General features: G+C 33.8%; 4 protein-coding genes across 6 annotated transcripts; all 4 read right to left on the reverse strand.

Moving 5' to 3' along the window:
• Nucleotides 1–1258: 1258 nt before the first annotated feature.
• Nucleotides 1259–2524, reverse strand: LOC105153919 (Bride of doubletime). The gene is made up of 2 exons (XM_011069066.2): nucleotides 2333–2524; nucleotides 1259–2254 (listed from the first exon to the last, which is right to left on the reverse strand). Exon 2 carries the CDS (start codon nucleotides 2230–2232, stop codon nucleotides 1342–1344), a length of 891 nt encoding a protein of 296 aa, XP_011067368.1. The 5' UTR covers nucleotides 2233–2254; nucleotides 2333–2524; the 3' UTR covers nucleotides 1259–1341.
• Nucleotides 2525–4546: 2022 nt separating this feature from the next.
• On the reverse strand, nucleotides 4547–6523 carry LOC105153920 (retinol dehydrogenase 13). Its single transcript, XM_011069067.2, has 6 exons — nucleotides 6285–6523; nucleotides 5842–6007; nucleotides 5478–5586; nucleotides 5090–5404; nucleotides 4810–5017; nucleotides 4547–4729 (listed from the first exon to the last, which is right to left on the reverse strand). Exons 1-6 carry the CDS (start codon nucleotides 6359–6361, stop codon nucleotides 4627–4629), a joined length of 978 nt encoding a protein of 325 aa, XP_011067369.1. The 5' UTR covers nucleotides 6362–6523; the 3' UTR covers nucleotides 4547–4626.
• Nucleotides 6524–7112: 589 nt separating this feature from the next.
• On the reverse strand, nucleotides 7113–14966 carry LOC105153922 (E3 ubiquitin-protein ligase SIAH1). 2 transcript variants are annotated; one of them, XM_011069068.2, is made up of 5 exons: nucleotides 14153–14966; nucleotides 11722–12053; nucleotides 11090–11329; nucleotides 10826–11018; nucleotides 7113–10719 (listed from the first exon to the last, which is right to left on the reverse strand). In XM_011069068.2, the coding sequence occupies exons 2-5, from the start codon at nucleotides 11948–11950 to the stop codon at nucleotides 10542–10544; spliced, it is 840 nt and encodes a 279-aa protein (XP_011067370.1). In that variant the 5' UTR covers nucleotides 11951–12053; nucleotides 14153–14966; the 3' UTR covers nucleotides 7113–10541. The 2 variants fall into 2 exon arrangements, with proteins under 2 accessions (XP_011067370.1, XP_087263180.1); XM_087407054.1 differs by lacking the exon at nucleotides 14153–14966 and adding an exon at nucleotides 13054–13426.
• Nucleotides 14967–16294: 1328 nt separating this feature from the next.
• LOC105153923 (RNA-binding protein squid) lies at nucleotides 16295–23315 on the reverse strand. 2 transcript variants are annotated; one of them, XM_011069070.2, is made up of 3 exons: nucleotides 22669–23315; nucleotides 22030–22477; nucleotides 16295–21827 (listed from the first exon to the last, which is right to left on the reverse strand). In XM_011069070.2, exons 1-3 carry the CDS (start codon nucleotides 23047–23049, stop codon nucleotides 21793–21795), a joined length of 864 nt encoding a protein of 287 aa, XP_011067372.1. In that variant the 5' UTR covers nucleotides 23050–23315; the 3' UTR covers nucleotides 16295–21792. The 2 variants fall into 2 exon arrangements, with proteins under 2 accessions (XP_011067372.1, XP_011067371.1); XM_011069069.2 differs by having other exon boundaries at nucleotides 16295–22477.
• Nucleotides 23316–24613: the final 1298 nt, after the last annotated feature.

The raw sequence follows: 24613 nt of genomic DNA on the forward strand, positions 1-24613 counted from the left end.
AATATAGCAAAAATTATAAATGTACTTGGTGGTGGTTTTAATAACACTATAATTTATTTATATATGGTTTATATTTTGAAATATTTACTTCATGAAGACGTATATAAAAAAAGCTCACGTTTGCACACCAAAATATAATTTAACACGTTAGATTCATTATAACACGTTAGATTCAAAATTTAAAATGCATTATTATTCTTTGTAATGATGTCTTCAATTTCTATTAATAAATATTAGAGGCAGCTTTAAAAATATTATATTGATTGATATATTTGTTTTACTAGTTAAGATACAACGATACAAGTGAATAAACAGTTTTGTATTAACATGGAGCCATATTCGTCATCTTATTGTATTTTATACAGAATGGTGTATGTAGGATAATAGAAAGTAATTTAGCGGAAACGCATGGTTATGGAAGTGCCATTAAAATTTAATTTTGAATTTACAAGAAATCTTATGTCCCGTGCTAAATTTTATTTATTAATTTTATAGAATTTCTCAAATTTCATTTTTAATCGTTTATATATAAGTGAACGAGTTTGTAGTGTACATGATTACATATCAACTCAAGTTTGTGGTCAAATTCAACGGTTGCACTTAATATTTAGACCATTATTCTTTATCATGATATCATATTTCAAACTTGAGATAATATGTAGCAACAATTATTATTAACTCACAATTTTTTCACATCAAAATGAAGTTGTATTATGTAATTTTATAAAATTAGGAACTGACAAATATATAAAGGTTAATCAAATAGATAGTCCAAATCATTTGCAGATATGGATATTTGTACGAAAGAAGAACTTGTAATATCTTATATTTTACACAGTTATAATGTAATTAAAAATATATAAACATGACACTATAATAATTTGTAGTCGTGGCTATTGACAAAGTTACGTCGATCGAAAATTTTGTATTATAAAAACATGTGTAGAAATGCATTATGTATATTTACTGCACGTATATAATTCTATCTTTCAATTATCCATTTTGTACTAATAAATATTGTAATAAAAAAAATAATGATTGTAACAAATTAAATATATATATATATATATATATATATATATATATATATATATCTACATCTGTAACTATGCGCAGTACAACTTTTTAATTTAATGTTATTAATCTATTTAAGAGGCACAAACATTATATAATATAATAATAATAATGTGATGACGATGGTGATAGTAATATTAAAATAATCGAGCATAAGTTATCACGAAAAGGAATAAAAATCTCATTTTCCTGTTTATAAAATAAATATATTTTATTTCTTAGAGAAATAAATTCGTATGTACAATTACAAAACATTAAAAAAATATTCTAGTAAGTCTTAAACATTCTCCTCATCATATCTTTATTTCTCTGAAGTGATTCTTGCAATCTAGTGTTGAACACATCAAATTGTTCTTTCGCCGAGTGATTAGTAGATTCTAAAGTAAGTACTGCCTTCAAATCTGTTGTAGCTTTTTCATTATCTCCCATATTACCATATGCTACTCCTCTTCTATACAAGGCCTTAACATTATTCTCATCTTTGTTCAACACCTTTGTGCACAGCGTAACGACATGTTGATAGTTCTTTCGCTTCAGTTGACATATAGCCATGTTATTATACAACGCAAGTCTTAAATTATTAATATTATATTCCAACTGCTTATCTAATTCTAAATCAGCTATCGGCTCCAACGTTATGAGAAGCTTGCAAGCTTTGCTGAACCTGCGAAATGCATCTATGATTCGAAACTCCTTGAATAACTCAGTACCTCTCTCTTTATATCTTAAAGCTACTTGATATTTTTCTTTTGCGCTCCAGTCCCAAACTGGTTTATGGCGTTTACAAAGAATCAATGTGATCTCAAACTTAACTATTACAGATTCATTATTATCTACAGATTCATCTGATTGTTTCAAAGGCATGGCAATGGTAACAAGACTCCTCTCATTAATATTCATCATACAAATCACTCTCTCGATTTTTTCATCAATTTCTGAGCTGGCTTCTCCTATAACCATCATCTTTTCAGACTCTCCATCAAGAATATTAGTATAATATTTCTCTTTCAAATCCGTTTCAGACATTCCAATAATATTTATGTTCTCTACAATAATAGTGCATGTAGAGCATTCCATTGGCTTTTTGGTAAAAACACCCAACTTTAACACTCTCTTTTGAATGCTTTTGTCTGCTGATTTCCATAAATGCGACATCATGATGATACATCAATGATCAATTCTATAATATAATATTATTAATCAGTTATTAGAGACATTAATATTGTATTAGAGTAAACATGCAAATTGTTCAACTTACTTGTTTCAACAAACACTTCTTAAATTCATTTATTTTAGACTAACCACAAGCAGGGAGAAACTTGACAGCGTATTCCTTTGGGATGCACTGGATGTAGCCTTGCATCAGTTGCGTCTAAGCGCTACACTATACTGCAGTACCATGATGTATACTTCATCATTGCGCTAAATTCTATTCTCGGTTAACTTTTATTTTCAAATTTTAAATGTCACACTGGTGACTGGTTCTACACCATCCTTTTAAAACAGTGTAGCAAAATCCCACTTCGTACACTGCGCCGTAGTCACAGAAACATCGGAAACACGGTACGCTGAATGAGTTCGCCCAAGTTCGCCTACCACATCAGCCATGGAAACACGCATGTTTCCACCATGGAAACACGCATTAGTGCAGCCAAAAAAAAACGGCATGCCATGATTCTACAGGGTGGGCCATCTATTGGAACGTTTTTGAATTTCGTCGTATGGCAACACCGAACGAGCTACAGACCCGAAATTTTGACAGTTTATTAGTCATACCGTCCGCGGCACGAAACAACATGTTTTCTCTTGAAGAGCGTTTTGAAATTTTAAAAACTTATTTTCAAAGTCAGTGCTGTGTCGCCGAAACTGTACGAATTTTGAAAAGAAATATGGGTCGTGATAGAGCACCCACCGAAGGAGCTATACGCAAATTGGTGAGGAAAGTTCGTGAGAAAGGGATGTTAGTGGATGACAGAAGTGGTCCCAGAGCTCGGACAGTGCTCACACCCGAGAATATTGAGGCTGTGGCCCAAAGTGTGAGACAGAATCCGACGACTTCAACTCGACGCCGATCGCAGCAACTGAGCATTAGTCGCACCAGCCTGAGGAGAATACTGAGAGAATACAAAGACCTCGGATTATTCGCCTACAAAATCCAGATGACTCAGGAGTTGAAAGCAAATGACCATCCGCTTCGATATCAGTTTGCTGTGTGGGCTATAGACCAGCTCAATAATGACGTCGATTTTGGTCGAAAAATCATCTTTTCGGACGAAGCTCATTTCCATCTCGGCGGATATGTGAACAAGCAAAATTGCCGGATTTGGGGCTCGGAACAGCCACACACAATCGTAGAGAGACCAATGCATCCTCCAAGAGTCACAGTTTGGTGTGGATTTTGGAGTGGTGGCATAATTGGCCCATTTTTCTTCGAAAATGATGCTGGAAACGCCGTTACCGTCAATGGCGAACGCTACAGAGCCATGTTGACCAACTTTTTATGGCCTCAAATCGACACTATGAATGTGGACGACCTTTGGTTTCAACAAGATGGCGCCACATGCCATACAAGCCGACTTACCATCGACCTTCTGCGCACCAAGTTCAACAACCGCATAATCAGCCGTTCAGGAGATGTCAATTGGCCTGCGCGTAGCTGCGATTTGACACCGCTGGACTTTTTCCTGTGGGGTGCCGTTAAAGACCGATGTTATGCGGATAATCCAGAGACAATTCCAGCTTTGAAAAACAATATTACGACTGTTTTGAGTGAAATTGGCGCCGAGGTAGTCCAAAATGTCATTAATAATTGGGGTGACCGAATGGCATACTGTAAGGCCAGTAGAGGGAGCCACATGAACGAAATCGTTTTTCATTCTTGACGCGGATACTTTTAGCTTCACAACAAAAAAAAAAATTAATAAAAAATATCAATGTATGCTCATTTGATCGCATTTTTAAAAACGTACCAATAGATGGCCCACCCTGTACCAATTTTTTTTTGTACCGGCGTTTTTCATGACACCGTCGAAATCGTCCGTACATTAGCGCCATCACTATATTCATTTTTGATTTAGGTACTACGTACCTACAATACTACATCTTTTTTCTGATACTGTTGATAAAATCAGCTAGAGAAATGCACACTGAGAAATGAATGTTGTACGAATTAATCCGTGCTCCATTCATAAATTATGAATCGGGAATACTGGATTCCATTAAAGAAGTAACGAAAAAGTAATGAATTGTTACTTTTTAAATAATGGTAATATTTAATTTAGTTACCATCACCAAAATTGTTTTTAAAAAGTAACTTTCCATTCTCTGAATTTCAGTAACCAAAAGTATACAAGTAAAAATTTCTTGTACGGATTGCGTGAAAAATTTTTATAAAACGTCTTATTTTATTTTATATCATTAATGTAAATTAAACGAATATTTTCTAAATGGAAGGAATTTTAGAAACATGTAATTACTAAAGACTAATGTTATATATTTTAAAACAAGTTACAACCAGCAACTGTATATTTCTAGTATATATTTATACTATATTTATATAACATTTAATTTTGTCCACTTTTCACTGACTTTCCATAACCATTTTGCCAGGTTATCATTCTTTGCTTCCTCTGATACTTCCTTAGATTCGCAATTGCTATAAATATAAATATACGATAACATTGATATTATATTTGCGACATTTAACATTTTTTTTTAATTTTCGATGATGCTTACTCTAAATAACATCCGGAAACACTTGTAAGACTAGGATCTAATGCTGCGTGCAAAACAGGTTGAGCTCCATGCCAAGGTGCTTTAATAAATGGCCAAGCAAATGGCTTCAGAAATATTCGTGTAAAGAAGTTGTTGTATACAAACATGTGCCGCGTTATGTTTGTATCAACTATACCGGGATGGACAGCGTTCACGATAACATTGGTTCCTGACAAATAAGTGCGCATCGGTAATCACTGTAAAAATTATAACGAAAATTATACAATTATATTAAACTTACCTTTCAATCTACTCGCCAATTCCCGAGTGAAAAGTATTATAGCTAATTTACTTTGACTGTACGCTCTACCAGCGTCATAATCGTTTTCCCAATTAAAATCCTGCATATTTATTTGGCCTGTTCGATGAGCAGCGCTAGTTAGATTTACAATTCTGGATGGCGCAGATACTTTCAAGACATCCAGAAGCAAGTTTGTGAGTAAGAAGTGTCCCATGTGATTGACTCCAAGCTGCATCTCGATACCTTCTTTAGTGTGATTCTTTGAACATCTCATCACGCCGGCATTATTAATAAGTATGTGAAGTTTGTCATGCTCTGTAAACAAAATAAAATAGACACATTTGAATAAAAAAATTTCTAACTGTGTATACTTTTAAATATCAATTACCTTTTTTAAATTGTGTAACAAATTTTCTAATACTTTCTTGCGATGCTAAATCACACTTCCTACAATAAATGTATTTGTTCTTCGTTTCGAGTACAATATTTCGACGTTCCTACAAGAATAAAATATGATAAAAAGATATAAGATGATATATAGTCAGATCTTATACTTAAGACTGTCTTAAGTACAAAACGATCTTGAAATAAGAACAGATTATAAATACTGCTCTGAATAAAACACAAGAAAAAATTATTTTAAATGATAGCATATAAAAGAAGTTAAATAATTGACTTTTATATATAACGTTGTCTATTCAATTTCATAATTCATTTGTAAATTGAGTAAATACTAACAACGATATAATTACCCTTTCACATTTTTTCATATCCCTGCATGCCATAATAATTCTTGCATTGCGTTTGGCTAATTCTAGGACTGTCTCTCTCCCAATACCAGAATTGGCTCCTGTCACAATGACTACTTTATCAACTAGATCCTCTTTTCCTTCATATTTCGGACCTCCCATATAATCTCTACAAATTTAACATAATCACTTTTACTATTTATGTCACAAAAGCAACGAAAAAGTAAAAAAAAAAAAACTGTCTTAATATCAACATTATATGTATGAATAACAAGATTTATGTGAGTATATTAAAAATTATAGCTATATGAATGATCTTGTTTATATTTTTACAGCATAAACAAACATATTTATAGATACTGAAAATATTAAAATAAAAAGCGAATGTAAATAAATGATTGATTTATAGTGTAAAATCTTGGGATAACTTTCGAGTAACGCCATACTTCGTCAGATATGCCACACCGGCGGTAGTCGCCACCACAGAAACGTAAACGAGCGGTTTTGGGATTTTCCAGCTCATTTTCACTGATCAATTCGTGGATGAAACTAAAAAAAAAACCAATTTAGATTCGTGCAAATTCGAGAAAGAACATAACCAAATTCTCGATCTGCATGCGACGCCATACAATGCGTCATACGTTAGCTTGTCCGGCTCGTTCAAAGCACGTGCACGAAGCACATGGGATATACCAATGTAAGGCGAGAAAACCTAAATAAATCAAATAAATTTTCAAGCCCAATGAAGGTATGAGACAATAACTAATTATCATTTCATCTGATTAATTAATTGCCCTCTTATTATTTAATCTGATTAATTAATCTTTTAGTTCGTATCGAGGCTATTTAATAATGTATTGAAAGTTCGTAAGGAAAAACGATTTATATGAAATTATATAAAGTTTGACCAAATAATTATGAAATGCATTGGAATGATAATTGTATTTTCCGTAAAATGTTAATCCCACAAATCATGCTTAATATTTGTGATATTTGTTCTCTATTTCATTAATTTTATTCGTTCATTCAATTAAAATTATCGCATGTTGCTAAAATTATTTAATTCTCTTCATTATGTCCGTAATAATTCAAATTTCTAGATGTGAATGAAATTAATGATTACAAAATGAAATAATAATTTGAAATATTATAACAAGTTAATGAATTCTATTAATTCTCTAAATTGTTCAGTTATAAGCTTTTATATATACATTTGTGATATGTATGATAAGAAAGTAGTTTTGAGGATTAAAACAAAAAATAAGAAAACGATATCAAGGGTGATAGGAAAGTATCTATAAAAAAAAATTTATTCATGCTTTTTATACATGGCTTGAACATTTTGTAGATTCTATAAATGCATATATAAGTATATACATTATATTTAAATAAAGCTATTCTCTCGACAATTATACTATTTTGCGAATACACGAGCACCGCCGACTTCTCCACTAGACATCTCGTAGTAGAATACAAAGAACCTATTGTGGACTTGCCGATCGACACAACGATTCGTTCGTGATTTCGCAAATTGTATCGTCAAAAACAAGGAAACCTCTCGTTCGTTCGATTTATCCGGGATATGTCGGGCATACGCCAAATGTACGCACAGTACAATTACATTCCTCGCCTCTCGCAACTGAAACAGCAGATCTCGTGAATAGCCAAGTTCCGTTAAAAATTAACGGTTCCCAGCATTCCGATAATTTCAACGTATTTCAAGTAAAAAAGGAAGTCATATACTGTAACATAGATCTAAGATAAGACGCTTTTAAATTCACGCAGAAACAAAATAACGATGAGATTGATTTGTCATTCGGCGTCATTATGCGACAGCAAGTTGCTAAAGCCTTCGACGTTTTACATATTTTCATCAGCCCATTTATTTCCCATTCATTTCTCATAACGTAACGAATTAATTTTCTCGTCTTTTTTTTACCTTTTTGAGATTATTATGTTACATAATCATTCTCTGTGATAAAAGCGAAACAATAGATATATTCGTCAGGAGAATCAAAACGTAAAATGCCTTTTTTCTATGATCGTGTTCAATGAAACGGCAATGGAGTCATCGCGAATACTAGAGAATAAATTACTACTTGATTAAAGGACAAGGATTACGCTACATCATTTATCTTATATCGTATATACAAGGTATTTAACAACGTGATGCGTTTCCTCGAAATATAAATTATTAGGTCCCCGCTCAGTGCCGTGTTTTCAGAGATAAAAATCCAGCATGTATATCTAAAATTCTTTCCTATATCGCACGATTCTGTACTAAATTCTTGTACCAATCGCATCGTGATCTCAATATGAGTGCACTGGTTTCCGCAATCTCGACCGGAATTTATCGAGTTACGCTTCACGCTAACAGTCCGGGAAGATGTTCTCTATAGTCTCGATACGGAATATAACAATCAACGTTAATACTCAGGGGCTTGATCTCGTTTTCTCTCCTGTTTTTATTTTTTTGTAACCGCCAAGAACGCTCATTTCTCTCAACGTGAGTTCACTAAAATTAAATACTCGCCTGACAGACGTGTATAAATATAATCCATTGCAAGGTAATATACACAAAATCATTTTACGATGTGCGCGCACACCGTGTACTTGGTTCCCTCGAATTATTTCCAACATCGTGAATATCGGCATGTCGTGATGTACATTACTAATACTAATTATATCACATAATAAGTTTTCTTATTTACAGTAACAGTGCTTCCGTCTATATCTTGTGAAATCTCCTCTCTTTCACAATTGCGTTACAGGGCATTAAACCGATGAATAATTCGCAAGTAATTGCTGGTGATATAGAATGTAGTAATATTAATCCAACTTTGTCAGCAGCCTTCAATAAGGCTGTTTTCAACAATACATATGAATTACTTGGCGAAAGTAAAATTTGTACAAGTTTCCACAATCTATAAAAAATATATAATTAATCGTTACAACTTAGTCTACTCTCATCTCATTACAATTACATTTCAGTCTAAATTGTTTCTCCAAAGAAAACAATATTCTCCGTATCTTCCTTCCGTTGTTCGTTAGAATTATTGACTTTTTTCTAATGATACAATTCGGTTCAATGCTCTGTTTTTGCTAATAATAAATACCTCATTACTTTTTAAAATTCATACAATATTATATGAAATAACAATATAAAAGAAGAATAATGCATTTTGAGAAGCATAAATCACAAAAATAAAGAAAATCTTTATAGTTTTATGAGAATATCTTATTACGAGAGTTGTTGATGAATTATCCATTGTATAATAGCATTTTATATAAAATATGATTTATAAAAAAAGAAATTTATTAAAAGAATTAATTTGATAGATATTGAACGTGATATAATTTCTTTTCTTCTGCATCGATATTGATAAAATAAGTTTTATTTAAGAGTAAGTGACATGTGACGTTAATAATTGCAAAAGAAAAAGAGAATAATGCAAAGTACATTAAAACTTAAATTGTATAAAACGTTCCTTTTTTATTTTAATGTACCATTGCTTCAGTCATTTTTAAACTTCCTTTCCCTCTTGCTTACAGGAACTTTGCTGCAATTGAACATTGCTCCATATCGTGAGTACATCCCAAAATGTACTGACAGCTCTGAGAAATCTATAATTCAAGCGTGCCATAATTATTCAGTGTTATTAGTACATTTTAGAACGCATCTAATGTTAATACAACTGTTGTAAAAATATTAGTATTTTGCTTCGACATTCAGACTAGATCGTGAAAAACTGATCTGCCTTTCACTGCTATTTGCGTAAAAATCGCAAAAAGCACGATATCGTGTCATTATATAATGCGAAATAACGAAACAGTTCCGTTCATGCTAATTACAAAAGCCGGATTTATCGCGTTATATACAAAATACATACATACAGATCCTTTAATAAGATAAAATATACGAAGGACGAAATATAATATATTTTAGAAAATCGAAAGTAAATTTTATAAATAAAAATAATAATATAAAAGTATGTAGCGGAAAATAAAGTACACTAGTTACATTCATAGCACAGACAATATTCATAGCAAACTTGAAATTTGCTTCGTAATATTCGCTGTACTAAGTCGAGAAAGACATTAAAATACAAACCAAAAAAATGTCAGTAGGACCTAAGGTGCCTTTTGCCGACGCTCGACGCTCATTTTTGGCGTCAAAATAAGTCACGTGATAGAAATTGACGAATGTCAAGCGTCAATTTTAATCACGTGATTTATTTTAACAGCATGAAAAGGCATCTTTAGATCTTAATACATTGTATCTCCCCAAAGAGATATGAAAGTTCGATGTGAAATGAGTAAGAGTAATATGACAATAGCGCGTATATCAGGTACTTTTTTTCCTCGGAAAACGATATCGTGCTCAGCATCAAAGCTCCAAAGTCACAGCATGGATATATCGAAAAGATGTTTATTACATTTATCTCTGTGATATATCAATATCACATCCAAGTATACTTTAAAGCTTTTCAACGACGGTCCTATACTGAGCATCCAAATGCTGCGTATCGTCAACATACTCGAAACAACATTCCCTATGTTTCTGTATTGCTAATATCCATTTGGTAACATAAAAAGAATTGTTCTCTATGCATAGCGAGCAGTCCCACTCGAATACTTTACCATTCCCAAGGACTGCTCGATATGTCCAAGTCTTCTTTTTACACTGCTTTTTCTGGCTTTCCTCAGGCCATAGAAATCGTGACGTTAATTCCTAAGTTTCCGTTGTCAGCAAATAACTGTGCTATTGAGGTGTCAAATACAAGGCAGTCAGAATTTAAAATTGCGGACGACACACCCTCATGAATAGAACGCGGCATTGCTTCCCATGTGAGACGTCTTCTATGTCCATTTAGTTCTAGTCTGTTGCACACGATAGTTTAATTAAAAAACGTTTATGCAAGAGATGGAAATATCAAATCTATTGAATTTTAGATATTAAATACTTTCATATAAATAACACAATTACCTGTAAGCGAAGTTCTCTGCTTGCTTCCTGGAGCCAATCAATTGTACAATTGCGAAAAATTGTTGATGTCCATCATATTTCTCTTGTTTCTCAAGCACTAACATGAAATGGTGGCCAAAACAAGATTGCATCATGACCCAATCCACGGCTCCAGGGAGATTAATGTCAGTTGCCAAAAAAACAATGTCTTCGCCTAGAGAACATTCCACAAAAGCGTTGTGTTAGGAGTTTAGAATCAAGGTACGATCAACACAAATTTATTACCTTGTAAAGTCGTAATGCTTTTGTGGCTCATAATAAGATGCGGCATCACTTGCTCCAGCGATCCTTGCCATTTACAGGACGCACCTGGGCAGGGACAGCTGTATGGACGGAACTCACATGCATCTTCATGATCTGCCTTCTCAGTATGTACCAGCGAAACTGTACAGCCACTAGTGGAGTATTTGCAGGGAAACATTACATTACTAGCCACTTTTTCCATAGCCAAATTACGAATGTTACCTGCACACATATTGACCAAATATTCTTGAGACTTCCACGGGTGCTTTCTATATAAAGATTATGCATTTCGGGTTTTCTTTGTCATATTCATTCTTGGAATATTTCGTGAACCTGAAGTGGACTGCAAGGTTCACGAAACCGTTGGCATTCCAAGAATGGATCTAGACACAGAGAAAACCTGCAAAACGCATAATCTTTTATATATTGACCAAACGTTAGAGTGCTATTTCATTTGTGTGTTTTTGTCGTACGACAAATGTGTACAGAATAGAGAGGTCCTTGGATCTTCCCATAGTCAATCAATAGGCTTGAAAAATTTTTCGTACGTCAAAAACGCACAAAGGAAATATCACCCTAAATTTCAATAATAAAGAAAATGCTACGTCACGTACCCAATGGACCCCTGCATGTGGGACAACAGGAAAGTTTCGGTCTGCAATTGGTGCAAACTAAATGTCCACTTTGACATTGCAGAATAGGTGGAAGCACATAGTCGAAACATACAGGACACTCGAAAAGACTTGCCAGATCAGTGGAGCTGCTCATGGCGGATACGGATGACGCTGAGGTACTTGCAACTCCTCTCCCTCGCTTCCCAGTGTTGATGTTCAATTGAGACATTTTGCCTCTTAGTTGTGTACCGATACTCAAACAACAATCTCCCTTTGTTTCTCCCTTTGCTGTTCTCAGCAATACATCTCTGTTTTAACCAACTGATTCATCTCTGTAAAACATCCATAAACATAAGATATCAATATTTTACTTAACCCCCCCTACCCCTCCCCTCGAATGTTCATGTGCTACAGACGGCTATCGATGATTATAGAAACCAAGTTATATGTATGCACTAATGTGCACACGCGTTTTTTCTCTCTTTTGTCTACGGATATCTATACACATCTAAAGGATAGATCTGACTATTGTTCTTTAACTTCTTTTATGAATGTAAATATATCCTATCTGGGAGACACAATTTTTTTTCTTTGATATTTTTAAATTCTCACAATTTAACAATAAAAATTTTTTATTTTCAAATAAGAATCTTAATTCATTTTTTAAAGTTGAGATATAACAAGCTCTATATATTATAAACACAATGTTATTTTTATTGTTCTGTTATTATAAAAAAAATATAAAATTATTCTGAATTGATTTCGTTAATATAATTTAATCTAAGAATTAAAATTTAATTCAAAATAATCGAAAAATATTATATGAGTTAGATTCAATTGCACCAACGTTACTTTGATTTTAAGTGAGGCTTAAAACTCTCTCTGTCTCTATCTCTTTTTCACTTTAAAATGAGACAAAGGGAGTTTTAAGTATCACTTAAAGTCAAAATAATATTCATAGAAATTCATAGAAAAAAATTCTAAACCGTTTTTTCAGATATATTCTCTTTCTAAGATAGATATTCCTTCTGAAAGAGAATTCAGGATTTATGTCTACTTAAGAAATAAAATATATATCTGAAATAAGTTTAGAATTTTCCTCTATGAATATAGATAGTGGAAAATTAGATTAGATCTAATGAACCTGAATATTCAATGAATATTAATACATAACTCTAATTATGAAATCTTTAAATCAACTAACTTAAATATAATACCATTAAATTATTAATTATTAAATTATTAATTATCACTAATGGTACTTTATATATATATATATATATATATATATATATATATAAAATGCTAATATCTATCGATTTAAATAATTACAGTAAATTATGCATAAGATGTAAGATGAAATTATACGAATCAGCGAATGCTGATTTAGCTTGTTGTTGTCACTTGAATCGTTGGTTAGACTATTCAATTTCGCCAAAGATCACCGTATTCCGATTAGAAAAAAAATGCTGGTTGCAATCTAATCTTCGATAGTTTTGTCGTGTCACTGTAATTATCAATTTCACAATTATATTTTCAATTAGGTTATACAATTTCAATGAGATTGCCACGTCTCCGCTCGATAAAAATACCACGTAGATTTCAACGCGACGTAAGTACTGTCACTTTTTTAAATACATGCGTCCAACGACACGCAACAATTGCACGTATCTAGGGCGCAAACAATCGACGATAGCCGACGATGCACGTTGTGCAATGTCAAGTCACGCGATTATAATACGCACTTTTTTTATTCTACGCACTATAAAAAAATGTGCTGACTCAAAAATTTTTCCATTAGATGAACAGCTCCTTATGCTCATCTTGAGACTAAAGATATACGATCATTGTTATTCCAATTCTCGATCCATCAATGGACGGACTGAGAAAAAATTTATCTCCCATCTATCCATGAGAAATAAATCATAAATTTCAAAAATGATCTTCTAATTTTTCAGCATTGATTACCAAGTGTATTAAAGTCTGTTGGTAAGAATTAAATTGTGTCTCTCCATGAAAGATTGAGAGAAACGGTCGAATATCATTTTTAGTATTAATCCGACAGTTTTATGCTCGTTTCTAACTATAATTTTAATCTCGGTACAACTAACTCTTTATCTTGTTCTAAGAATTAGAAAAAGATGAGGTTGAACCAAGATTAAAGTTAATCGATATTGATATCAACGGGCATTAGAAGACAAAAATAGTGACTTTCAGTCAATCTAACATTTCTAATAATGCAGTTGCAGGTTCAACTTTTAACGTGAATACATCGCTCGTCGATTTAAAACTCACTTCAATCCGGAACATAGCAATCGAAACACAATGAATTGGAACTTGTTTCCTTATATAAAAATCATTTTTTTTTCCTTATCATTATCATATAAAGGTAATCCCTTCGATAGTACCACGTTGAAAACTGTCCACTTACCGGGCTGCATGGGCAGGATTGGACAAAGGTGCGATCGTAAGGTAAGATCGTCGTCGCGTTCACCGCCGGGGCAGGTGAAACGTACACGCTGCCTCTCCTGCGACCGGAAGGCTCGCACGGCCGAACGACAGGAGTCGAGAGAAGGCACTTGTTGTGAGAGACAGCGATGATGTTAACGATGATGATGAGGAGAGCGACGTAGTCGCAGACGACTCGACGCGGCGGTCAAGATCCGTGAGCGTTGTTGCACGAAAGCCCGTCGATGTTGCGTGACGACGCATCGATGTGACCAGGGTGTTGCGACGACAGTACGAAAGAGAGAGAGAGATAGAGAGAAAAAGCAGAGGAGCGTGTGCGTAAAATATATATATATATGTGTGTATGTGTGTGTGTGTGTGTGTGCGTACGTATGATGTGTATTTTCCTCGGGACTCAGCGGGGCAAGAAGCAGGAGCACTGAAACAGCGGGAGTAGGCGGGTGGTGAAGGAGAAGAGGGGCTACATCTCGAATCCCCGAGATCGTCGAAACAGGGTGACCGATCTCGATGGCACCTGTGCCGATTGTGGGTGAGGCATAGCACCCGCACTTCGGAAACACGTTTTTTCCTCGTCGCTTCTTCGCTCGCTCGTTCGCCCTATCCGTCCGCGATGATCCTCCACCTCCTCCGTTCACAGAAAACGCTTCTGGTCGTCTTGGTCTCTGCACGAGACAACCGTACCAAAAACGCGCAACGAACTCGATCGGCTACACAGCTGTTATACACATACATACGCCAACGACAGGTCAGCGCCGCTCGTGCAACTACCGGGAGTCACCGAGAGTACCGGAGAATTGAAAACCGACATGCCGAGCGATGCCGAGGGGCATCGCGAGACTGGCGTAGTGGCATCTGTTGAGGAGGCCGTCAACCGTGGTCATCCGTGGTCCTCTCGCCAGACAATAAAGTTAAAAAGAAAGTATTGGATTTGTGCAAAAAGCTTATTTGATTGTATTTATTCATCAAGTAAGATAAGGTGAAGTTATATTTATGTATAGATAAGATTAAATAGATAAGACAGAAAATTAAGAATGAATATGTACACACACACGCGCACACACATATATTATATATACATATATATATGATTGAAGATCGTTAATTAATAAAATAGAAAATTAAAATTAAATATGATCAATTTCTATCAATGATTAATGAGATTAACTTTAATTTTGATTTAATTTACTCTTTTTTCGCAATAAGTTTATTACAGTTTTTTAAGATTAATTTGGGGAATTTTGGGGGGATTATTACATTTCAGATTAATTGCGTTAATGTCGACAACCATATCGACACGTAATTATTATTTCTGAAATTAATTCATTCGTTTGAATGATATATATATTAATTCAACATCTTAATACTTAGACCGTAGTGGCGCTTCGGATTGTAATGTTATTTAATTTACTCTTTATCTTTTTTAATTCTTAGAATCTTTGTTCAATTTATTCCTTAATTCTTTAATTTACTTTCTAATTCTTAAAATTGGAGAAAGATACAGTAAATTGAACACAGATTAAAGTTCTTGTTAAATTTTTATAATTCTGATTTCAAGCCTTGATCAATCAGCCTGAAATCAGAACTATAAAAACTTAATTAAAGCTTTAATCTGTGTTTAATTTATTCTTTATCTTAAGATTGTAATCTTAGATTGTGAAATCAGGCTTAAAAAAAGCTTGGCACCAGAATTATAGAAAGATGAAAAATTAATTAAACTAAGATTAAAAAAGAAGATAAATGTATAATTGAATTAAAATTAGATATATACTATTTTCATTTATGTATATATATATATGCATATATATATATATATATTAAATATATTATAAATTATAATATAAAGTAATATATTATATATAATATATTATATATATATATATGCATATATATATATATATAATATATTTAATATATATACATATATATATATATATATATATATATATATATAACCAAAGATGTAGTCTTCAAAATTCTTTTAAAAAGAAAGAATAACTTGAAACACGAATTCATAAAGAACAAACAAGTTATACTAATAGAGAACAAATAAACTTTTTGCATTATATACGTATATATTGTATATTATAAATGCCACAAGGAACAATTGAAATAATGGGCATTTTTATTTTTTTTTGCTATAATTAAAATATACACTGTGTCATGGGTGAAACAGGCGAATAGTAATTAATAGTAACAAAATATCTGTATCGTTTTCCCTTTAATTTTTCTTCTCTTTCTCTCTCTCTCTCTCTCTCTCTTTCTTTCTAGTCTACCCCTCGTCTGTTTTCAATATATATTTTCGCACGCAGCAAATATGGTATACACAGTATACAGATTTAATTTCAAAGACATTAGTTAGTTTGGCTTGGAGATCTTCTCAAGTGAATACGTCCACTCGCGTTAAACTAACTCAATGGAGAGTTAAGCCAAACCGTTGATGCCTTTGCGACGTCTGAGAAAAAACCTTTTTCTTTTTTTTTTTTGAATGTAGCTTCTTCAGCCTTGTTACAATATAATTTCGATGTATCTAAATCTCATTGTAAATGTAGTCCCATTGTCTTATCTACATTCTTTACAATTATGTTAATCAATTAATTCTTTCAATTTCGTGGTCGAAACCGCAAGTTCTATTAATTGTCAAGATTTTCTAGTGCCTGTATCATCACTTGTGTTAACAGTCTTTTCGCGATATGAAGAGCAGTCTTTATACAGCGAACAGGAACTGCTCGATAGAAATGTGAAAGAAACGTTAAAATTCGTGTTTGTCATCCCTGTTCGTTTCACGCCTTAAACATTCTGGGCCCCTATTCTTGAAAAGAAACATGTACGAAAAACTAAGGCGTACTTTACAGTCTCAGTTTTCCTCGTTATTAGTAGATGTACTATTTCGTCGACAACAGCAAGTTTCGGTTGGATTTGTCGCTCGCGCAAACTTCACAGGATATACATTTTAATTATATAATTAAAAAAATTTTTTTTTGTCTAAATGTTTCATAACATGCATACACACGCATACTAGTTTTCCGTATACATTTCTTTTCAAGAATAGAGGTCCTGGGATTACTTAGATAACTTAGGGAAGCCTTTGTCACACTATGAGTTCATTATCAATCTCTAGCGGTGATTATCTTCATATATGTCTATTTCCTATCCTATTTTCTTTTTTTTTTGTTCGTACAGATCAAAAACACGCAGACCGTACACAGACAACACGCAAATAATAGAACTTTGTTTCAAGATAGGTTTTTATCCATCTTACGTTATTAAAGACAGACTGCCGGACAATCAGCTATGATGATATACATTTTATGATACATTTATAGGATATCGATAGTATGACACGATGCTGCGCTAAATATTGTGTAAACTATGATTATACCGCAAGATTCTCTGTTTTCCTCGTTACTACTAGATGTGCTATTTCGTCAACAGCAGGAAGTATCAGTTGGATTCATCGCTCGCGCGAACTTCACATGTATACCCAGGACGTTCATATTTTAATTATATAATTTTTTTAAAATTTTTTTGTCTAAATATTTCCGCACCTTGACGTGTTTCATATCTATTGTAAACACACATACATATACACATGTGTGGGCAAGCATGCACGCATGCCATGCATACACGCATGCACCCATACATACGATATGTACACAATTTTTTCCAATCTCGATAGTAACTATAAGTTATTATTAGAATACTAATCTTATAAGGATAGATTACATTATATGTTATGTATCAACATTAGATACTAATTATGAGTTAAGCACAAGAAAAAAGAAATAGATTTTGATCTAAGGCCTTGGTCCTTGAATAACAACCACTCCTTTTTTTTCCTTCTCAATAAAGCGAGAGCTTGTGATTGTGAAGGGAACGTAAACGTGGTGGAAAAAAAGACCAAATACTTTAGACAATTTGCGATCTTAATCGCAAAGCTTAAAAAAAGCGCATTAAACGCGCTCAAAAATTGATGATTTATTTCAAATGATGCACGATATCTGTTTTGCAATCTTTATGACTCGTGAGTATACTATAAATGTAATTGTCACTTTATCCAATCTCAAAAGACGCACTTTCCATAATTATCGCTCGCATGGACAATCCATCTTTTCAGCCTCTAAGTTTTCTAGACCTCTTTCTTTGCCTCTCAAAAGGAGCCAGATTAGAAACACCATCTAAATTCCTAAGCAAAACCCTGAAATACAAATTCATGGCAGAAAAAATAGGCTAATCCGAGCGATTACTGGCGGATAAATTAATGTTACATGTTATTTTAGCAAAAAGATTTCAATAGAATGTCCTTTGAAAATAAAAAAAATATCAACAGTAACATACCATTAGGAAATTCGTGCGTGATTGTCAAAATGTGAACTTAGCTCGCGATGTTAATTTTATGATTTATTAGAACGCGAATGTATTGCAGACGTTTTTGTATACTGAATGACATTCACTGATATTTTATACACAATGATGATGAATTAGTTCTGTAAAATTTTCTGTCGTTCTTTCTTTACGGGAATGACAAAATTACTTCTAATATCCAAATTTTTTATGGGTCTTCTGCAATACGCCATTAGTCATAAATCAAAAGTCAGAAGCTAAAAATTGATCAATCACAGTCGTCAATTTTTGACTTCTGATTTATGACTAATGGCTCATTGTAGAAAGCCCATTATGCAGGATGTGCACAATGGGTGCTTTCCATTTGATGGAAACACAAATCGACACAAACGTCATTCTATCACAAATATTTCATCCTTCTTGACATTTAGAGTGACAAAGATAGAATGATAAAGATAAAACAACTTGTGTCAACTTGACACCAAATGGAAAACATCCAATAGAAGTCGTAGCGGTCATACACTGAGAAAAAAAATATCGAAGTATTGCGAAGCAATTGTTACTTATGACATTTGATTGTGATATACATTTCTGAAATATATCTTATTAATTGCGAAAAAGTAAAACAGATGGCTTATTTGCTAAGAATAAAATTTTATTTCAACCGTATAAATAACCGTTTAAATAAATTCAGTGAAATAAATATATTTTTAGGCATCTTTTTCTCAGTACGAGATCTTAAGGTTCCTAGTTCCACGAGTTCCAAGTTCATAGTTAACTCTTAACTAAGATTCAACTTGTTTCTCTTTCCAATTCTAATTAAAATTAGAAAGAGACAATAAGTTGAACTTCGGTTAAGAGTTAATTATGAGTTGTGGATAAATTGGGCGTAAGTAGGAAATTGATCAATCATAGTCAATTATTCGTTTCATATTCGACTATGATTGGTTAATTTTTTACGACTTAAGACTCAACGACTTCCCCAGCAAATAATAATGGAATTGAAATTAATTGAAATAGATTCAGATTTATTTATTTTTCAGAAATATTAATTTATGAATGTTAAAATGAATGCTTTTAAATCCTGAATGTATTTTTAGGAATAGCATGGAGCATATCTCTATGCCTTTCAATCTAAAAATAAACTTTTTCTGTGCATATAAACACAATTGTGAATACTGTTCTATTCAAAATTTTGAATAGAAAATGCATTTTTTCAATTGCATCCAATTGGATCCAATTGGATCTAATTAAATCCAAAAAAAGTATTCGCTATTTAAAATACGCATTCGGTTAGAAAAAAATTTCAATCCATTTCAATTCATTCTCGTTTGCTGGGTCTAAAGACTCGAAGACGTTACGACTTCTATTGTAAACCCCGTATTATCCTTCGAAAATTAATGAATTCAAATGGTGCTGATCATAATACTCAATACATATTTTCAAGGTTAAAGTTATATACATATTATTGTATGATTATAAGAATGTTAGCTTCACAACTCGAATCGGTGGTATAATATAATACGAATTTGCCGAGATTCAACCAATAACCGCGTTAAACTCAGATCAGCCTCTATTTTCTTTCGCGGATTAAATCTTTTTTGACTATATAATTAGACGACGATTGCAAAAATTAAGATTTTGTCTAACAAGTTGAATTAATACACACATTAAATTATAAACCTAGTCTGAAATACAACTGCAAGCTACAAAAAAGTATTTGTATAATGAAACTCGAAATTTTAATACATAAATGATAAATTGTTAAAGTAGGATACTAAAAAGTATTGGATTTTCCGAAAAGTTTGTGCCGATTTTCCAAAAAAATCGCAAACATATTTCAAGACATTTATATTAATATTTTTATGTGTAGATATTTTTATTCAGTTGTATTATTTTTATTTCTGCATCTAAGAAAACGTGAAAATTTTATTTATTTAAAACTTGTTGATTCTTCTAGCGAATACTTTCGAAGATATGACATAAACTTTCTGAATAACCCAACGTAATGGATATGTTAATAGCAAATTAAGAATACAAGACAAATAAGTGATCCTAGATCAAATCATATTTCAATACTTTTCTCGCCTTTTTAATATACAATCGCATCATATTAATTGATATTCACTGTGCTAAATAAATGTTTGACTCTGACACCGTTGATAAAGCAAATTCATTCATTCATGTATGCCCTTTCACGTGATTGGGAACTACAGACCTTCACACATTTCTGTTGAACCATTTTTATAGAAACGTTGCTCGTACAAAGAGAGACAAGTTCATCGAGTGGAGTTAAAGTATTGTAATTGCTACTAAAGTTTTACGCAAGAAAAAATGTTTCATGCTATTTTATATTTCTGATACTGTATATCATAAAGCATCCTTTGCGCGATAAAAAAAATCATCGAGACGATAAAAAGCACGATTTTGGACACGGTAATTAATGGATATCTTATCAATATCTACCTATCTAAAGGTTTGTCCTTTCTGACCTCTCGAGAGAGAACTCACTCATTCTCTTTCTTCTCTTTCATATTCATATACATCATGCACATACATTGGGCACATTCCATTTAGCGTTTGCAATGTTCGCAAGCATCATTTCGTCCTTGTTTATTCTAATATCAAACAAAGATGAAATGATGCTCGCGAGCATTTCCAAATAAACTATGTCTATGGTTATGAACGCCAAATGGAATACACTCATTGTATACTTTTTTCACTTTTAGTGCAAAAAGTATAACATAGTATAAAGAGGCAACATATCTGTTACAATTACATCGCATTTATATGCAATTACTTCACGTATCTTCAATGTACAGAGTAGTCAAAAAATGGGGTCATTGAACTCTAACGAGCGTACTCGTTTCCTTGATCTGATCCGACTTTAGGAATCTTGCTCAGCAAGTTCGTTCAATTCATTGCCAATTAAGTTAATCAGTATTTAAAATTGGAGACACTATGGAAAGAAAAATATAATGTGCGGTCGGTCGTTTCGATTCTCAATTATGAAGCACTGGTTTTGGAGAAAGATTGACTTTTTGATCAACGTTTGTTAAACGAAGATATTAATATTGTTACTCTTGTTGTTAATATCCGTTGTTATACCATTACTTGCGCAAGCTTCCTTCATAACGTACTAAATTCGGGGATCCGAGGTTTTTTCTTTGCTCAATGAGTTATTAAGCTTTTCTGATTTTTTGGTTTTTTTCTTGTTTTCCTTCTTTTTTAAATTTTTTTTCCCCCCCCGAAATCCCGGATTCAGTCTCGGTTTGGTAGACGAAATATTGTCCCACCTATAATAAAAGATTCTACTCGTAATCATCAAATGTTTTAATAACCAAGAGATATACATCTCTCAGTTATGTACTTTTCTTTCTCTCTCTCTCTCTCTCTCTCATACATACACACATTTTCTCTTTCTCTCTCTCTTTCTCTCACACACACTCTCTCAATAAGGTTGATGTCTCTGAAATTGACGCGGTCCCGGACCATTACCTCGCGGTTTGGGACCATATCCCATATTGTCGTAGCCATCGTAACCAGCATAATCGTAGTTCGCATACACGTCATCGTAGTTATGATAACCGTTGTATTCGGGGATGTAGCCATAACCGCCACCATATCCATATCCGTAGCCAGGCGCCCAGAAGCCCTGATTTCTTGGATCCGGATTGACCTTGACTTTCTTTACGTCTACCTCCTTACCATTAATCGTTTGCTTAGGCGTCTTCAATAACTTATACACAACTTCTTTCGAATCAAACGTGATAAAGCAAAAGCCTTTACGTTGATTTTTGACTTTATCGAAAGGCGCCTGTAGTTCGACAATGGTACCATATTGGCTGAAGTAGTTCTTAATGTCGTCGTCAGAAATCTCGGGAGTAAGACCACCCACAAAGATTTTACCATGTTGAGGTTTTTTACTAACACGCTTCGGATCAACCTATATATATATATAAAAAAATGCTGTTAGTATACAGATACAATGGAATAGACATGAGACGATGAAAGTTTCATCTATATCTCTCGCTATATTGCAAAAGTTTATAAGAATGCAGTGTATGACTTCTCAATATTAAATTTAAAATTAGTAAAATAAATCTTGCCTAATTGTAGTGGTATTACTCCAGTTACCTTGCGCTTATTGATGTAATGCTCGCCTGATGCAAGAAGCTTATCGATGGTCTTTGGATTGGTGAACACCATGAACGCGAAACCGCGTGAAATACCGGTATGAGGATCGACCTTCACCGAAATGCTCTCGATCTCGCCAAATTTCCCAAAGTGATCTCGCAACTCTTTATCGGTTGTATTTCGAGACAAGCCGCCAATAAAGAGCTTCCGCTCATCGTCCTTGCCAGGAATACCGGCGGTTGCCTGTTGCTGCGATTGTGACGAGGAGTGCTGATGCTGACTGTGCTCCTGATTCTGAGATTCATTCGGATGTTGGTTGCCTGATTGATCCTGCATGCCGTCTGTCTGTGGCTGATTCTGGAAATCTACCGCTGCCGCCATCGTGATTTCTCAAGCGTTCCTCGAACACGTCTCCGTTCAAGATAGACAAAGCGAGCCCGTGTCCTAGACCTCGGTGCCGACTGCCAGCTACGTTAAGGTGCGTCGTCTCCCGGTTTACGAACCGAAATCGGAGCACGATCTGCAGGCAGATATTCTACGCGCGTGGCACGAATCCGTAACTTATACTTGGATAGTGGCTTAAATAATGACCGGTGTGCTGCCGGCTTAGCCTACGAGAAAGGAAAGGAAAGGAAAGGAAGACAACTTCCGCGTCACGCCGCAGCAGTTCCGCGCCGCGACGAGTCGAGCTCTCTGATTCGTCGTCTCCGCCATTGTTGCATCCGTTAACCAATTGACGCGCGACACCGACAGCGATGGTTACGACAACTGACGGTATTTTCCGATACTAACCATGACAAGAACGCCGGAAGTTATTCTCAAGTTCTTTGTCGTTTCAATCTCCCTCAATTTCGGCACTATTCATCCAGATTTTCGCCACACCGCGTCGTTTTGATCGCATGCGTTGTACATCAACGTTGCCAACCTGAAAAATAAATTCGTATTAATTTAGAATCGAATCGATATATTGGGTCATCTAAAAAGTATCCGCGATACTTTATCACTAGATATATGACCATCAACACATATCTAGTGACAAAAAACCGCGGATACTTTTTAGATGACCCAATATTTGAGAATATTTAGGATGCGTTCCACGCATGATGTATCATTTTAGCTTTTATTGGGAGCTTTTCAACAAAGACACAAATCGACACAAGAGTCATTCCATCTTTGTTTCTTATTAATTATTCAACAAGGACAGAATGTTTCTTGTTTCAATTGTGTCTCTTGCTGAAAAGCTCCCTTTAATATTCAATGAACAAGGATAAAATGATATATTATGTGCATTATACAAACAGAATGCATCTTTTTAAGCGGGGAGCACAAACTCTTGCATAACGCATAAATATAAGGTATAAGAAAATTAACCAATCAGAATTTTTTATTTCATGGAAAGGAAGGAAACAAAGAACTTTGATTGGTACATTTTCTTATGCATTACGTGTTATTCGTTATGCAAGAGTCTCCCTGTTTAAGTCTCGGATCTATAATAGATTTTTAAGCTTTAAGCCATAAGGAATGGAATCACAATCATCACTTATTCTCCTCGCATTCACTGTAGTTGGTCAATTTCTTAAAGCTTAAAAATCTATTGTAGATCCGGACTAAAGGGCTCCGCACAATAAAAGGAACAGAGAGCAGAGAACAAAAAGAATAAGAATTTTAATCTATCAGAAATCATATATTGTGGAATACACAGTTTCTGATAGGTTGAAATTCTTATTCTCTGTTTTCTGTTCCCTGTTCTTTTTATTGTGCAGAGCCCCTGAATCAATTATATGTCTTTTTACAAATCTTATTTTCAAAATGAATATATATTTAAGGGATCTTGTGATTGGCTTATTGATCATTACGCCAGCGTAAATAAGATATTCGATATTTGTGCTAGCATAACGAAAACGGGCATAAAGTCTATGATTGGCTTAGGCTACGTTCCAAAACT

The sequence above is a fragment of the Acromyrmex echinatior genome, chromosome 6 (assembly GCF_024713525.1).
Source record: "Acromyrmex echinatior isolate Ae372 chromosome 6, ASM2471352v2, whole genome shotgun sequence".
Lineage (NCBI taxonomy): Eukaryota > Metazoa > Arthropoda > Insecta > Hymenoptera > Formicidae > Acromyrmex > Acromyrmex echinatior.